The following is a 1,168-nucleotide window of genomic DNA, read 5'->3' on the forward strand; positions in this document are numbered from 1 at the left end:
CAGTCATCAAACATATTTTGTGTTCAGCCCTTCAATTGGTTGCATTCACAAAAGCATTGGCGTCAACAGCGATGCCATGACAGCTAAAAGGAGAATGAATTGGTGGTAACTACATACGCGAATTGAGTCGGAAGTAGAACCATTAATATAAACCTGGCTTATAATCATCCACCTACCCAGATAAAAAAAGGGAAGTTTCTTATGAGGCAAAACCACTATAGAAAAGGTTTTAATGATAAACAATAAAATTACTTTAAACGGAGTGGATCCATTAAACTGGTTTACCCATCTCCATCATAATTAATAAGCATGGAAAGATTGTCCACTATCGAGGTGTTCTTCAAAGTTAGGAGCAGTTGTGTTGACCAGGATCGCGATTCCAGATTTTGTTCATTATAAATAACGTTCATAATCAGATTTCCGTGTGCCCTTTTTCTCGCTCACTGGATTTTCTGTATCAACAAAGCTAAAAAGAAGTAAAGGGCGCATTGTTTCGAATGGATTACTTCTTCATGCACAAACATCGTCGCGGTGTCACTAGCAAATGTGGATTGTAAAACCGGTTACTTACAGTAATGCACAAATGCTGTAGAAGCATAAGATATGCCCATAAATCACAGCTAAAAACACCGGCAAATTTGCACTAGTCAATCTCTGATGTTATCGGGACTTTTACAATGATTGTGGTTGATAGTGTTTTGCAAGCACTTACTCTCACAAGTTGCCTTTTCATATGCCTAAATTGTATGTTGCACTTCCATATAATCAAATTTGTTTGTACCAAGGAATGCGCAATTGTTTGTTTGAATTATCAATTACGGAGAATGTTTCACTGATAGGCAAGAATTCGGTGCGTTATAGAAGGAAAAAGCAAGAGACGTTTGTTTCCATGCAAACCCCAAAGTCTATCGCATTCAGTGCTAAATATATCAGAATCAGCAATGACTCGGGTACATCTACCAGAATGAAATTAAGCAGTGTCACTAACACGCAAATGCCATTAACAACGAAAGCTGTATCAGCCCTTTTCTCATGCATGTGATGTAGGGTGGAGGGAGAAGTGTAAAATAAAGCTTCATAGAGGACTGCAGATCGTATGAGGGGAATACTGGTAAATCTAGGCAATAAAATTAAAGTCTGGGTAATTAATTTTGCGATTTCTAATGTT

At 37.8% G+C, this 1,168-nt stretch overlaps 1 protein-coding gene across 1 annotated transcript in view; it reads right to left on the reverse strand. All coding sequences in view use genetic code 11, as the record gives it.

The window, feature by feature from the left end:
* EGR_10866 (hypothetical protein) overlaps nt 1–410 on the reverse strand; it is a gene marked incomplete at both ends in the record, with an annotated part of 10,060 nt that extends 9,650 nt beyond the window's left edge. The window contains one exon of the mRNA XM_024500115.1: nt 286–410. Coding sequence (XP_024345470.1) covers nt 286–410 — 125 coding nt within the window. The remainder of the gene's footprint in view (nt 1–285) is intronic.
* Between the last annotated feature and the right edge of the window lie 758 nt (nt 411–1,168).

This window comes from Echinococcus granulosus, assembly GCF_000524195.1.
Source record: "Echinococcus granulosus chromosome Unknown EG_S00288, whole genome shotgun sequence".
Lineage (NCBI taxonomy): Eukaryota > Metazoa > Platyhelminthes > Cestoda > Cyclophyllidea > Taeniidae > Echinococcus > Echinococcus granulosus.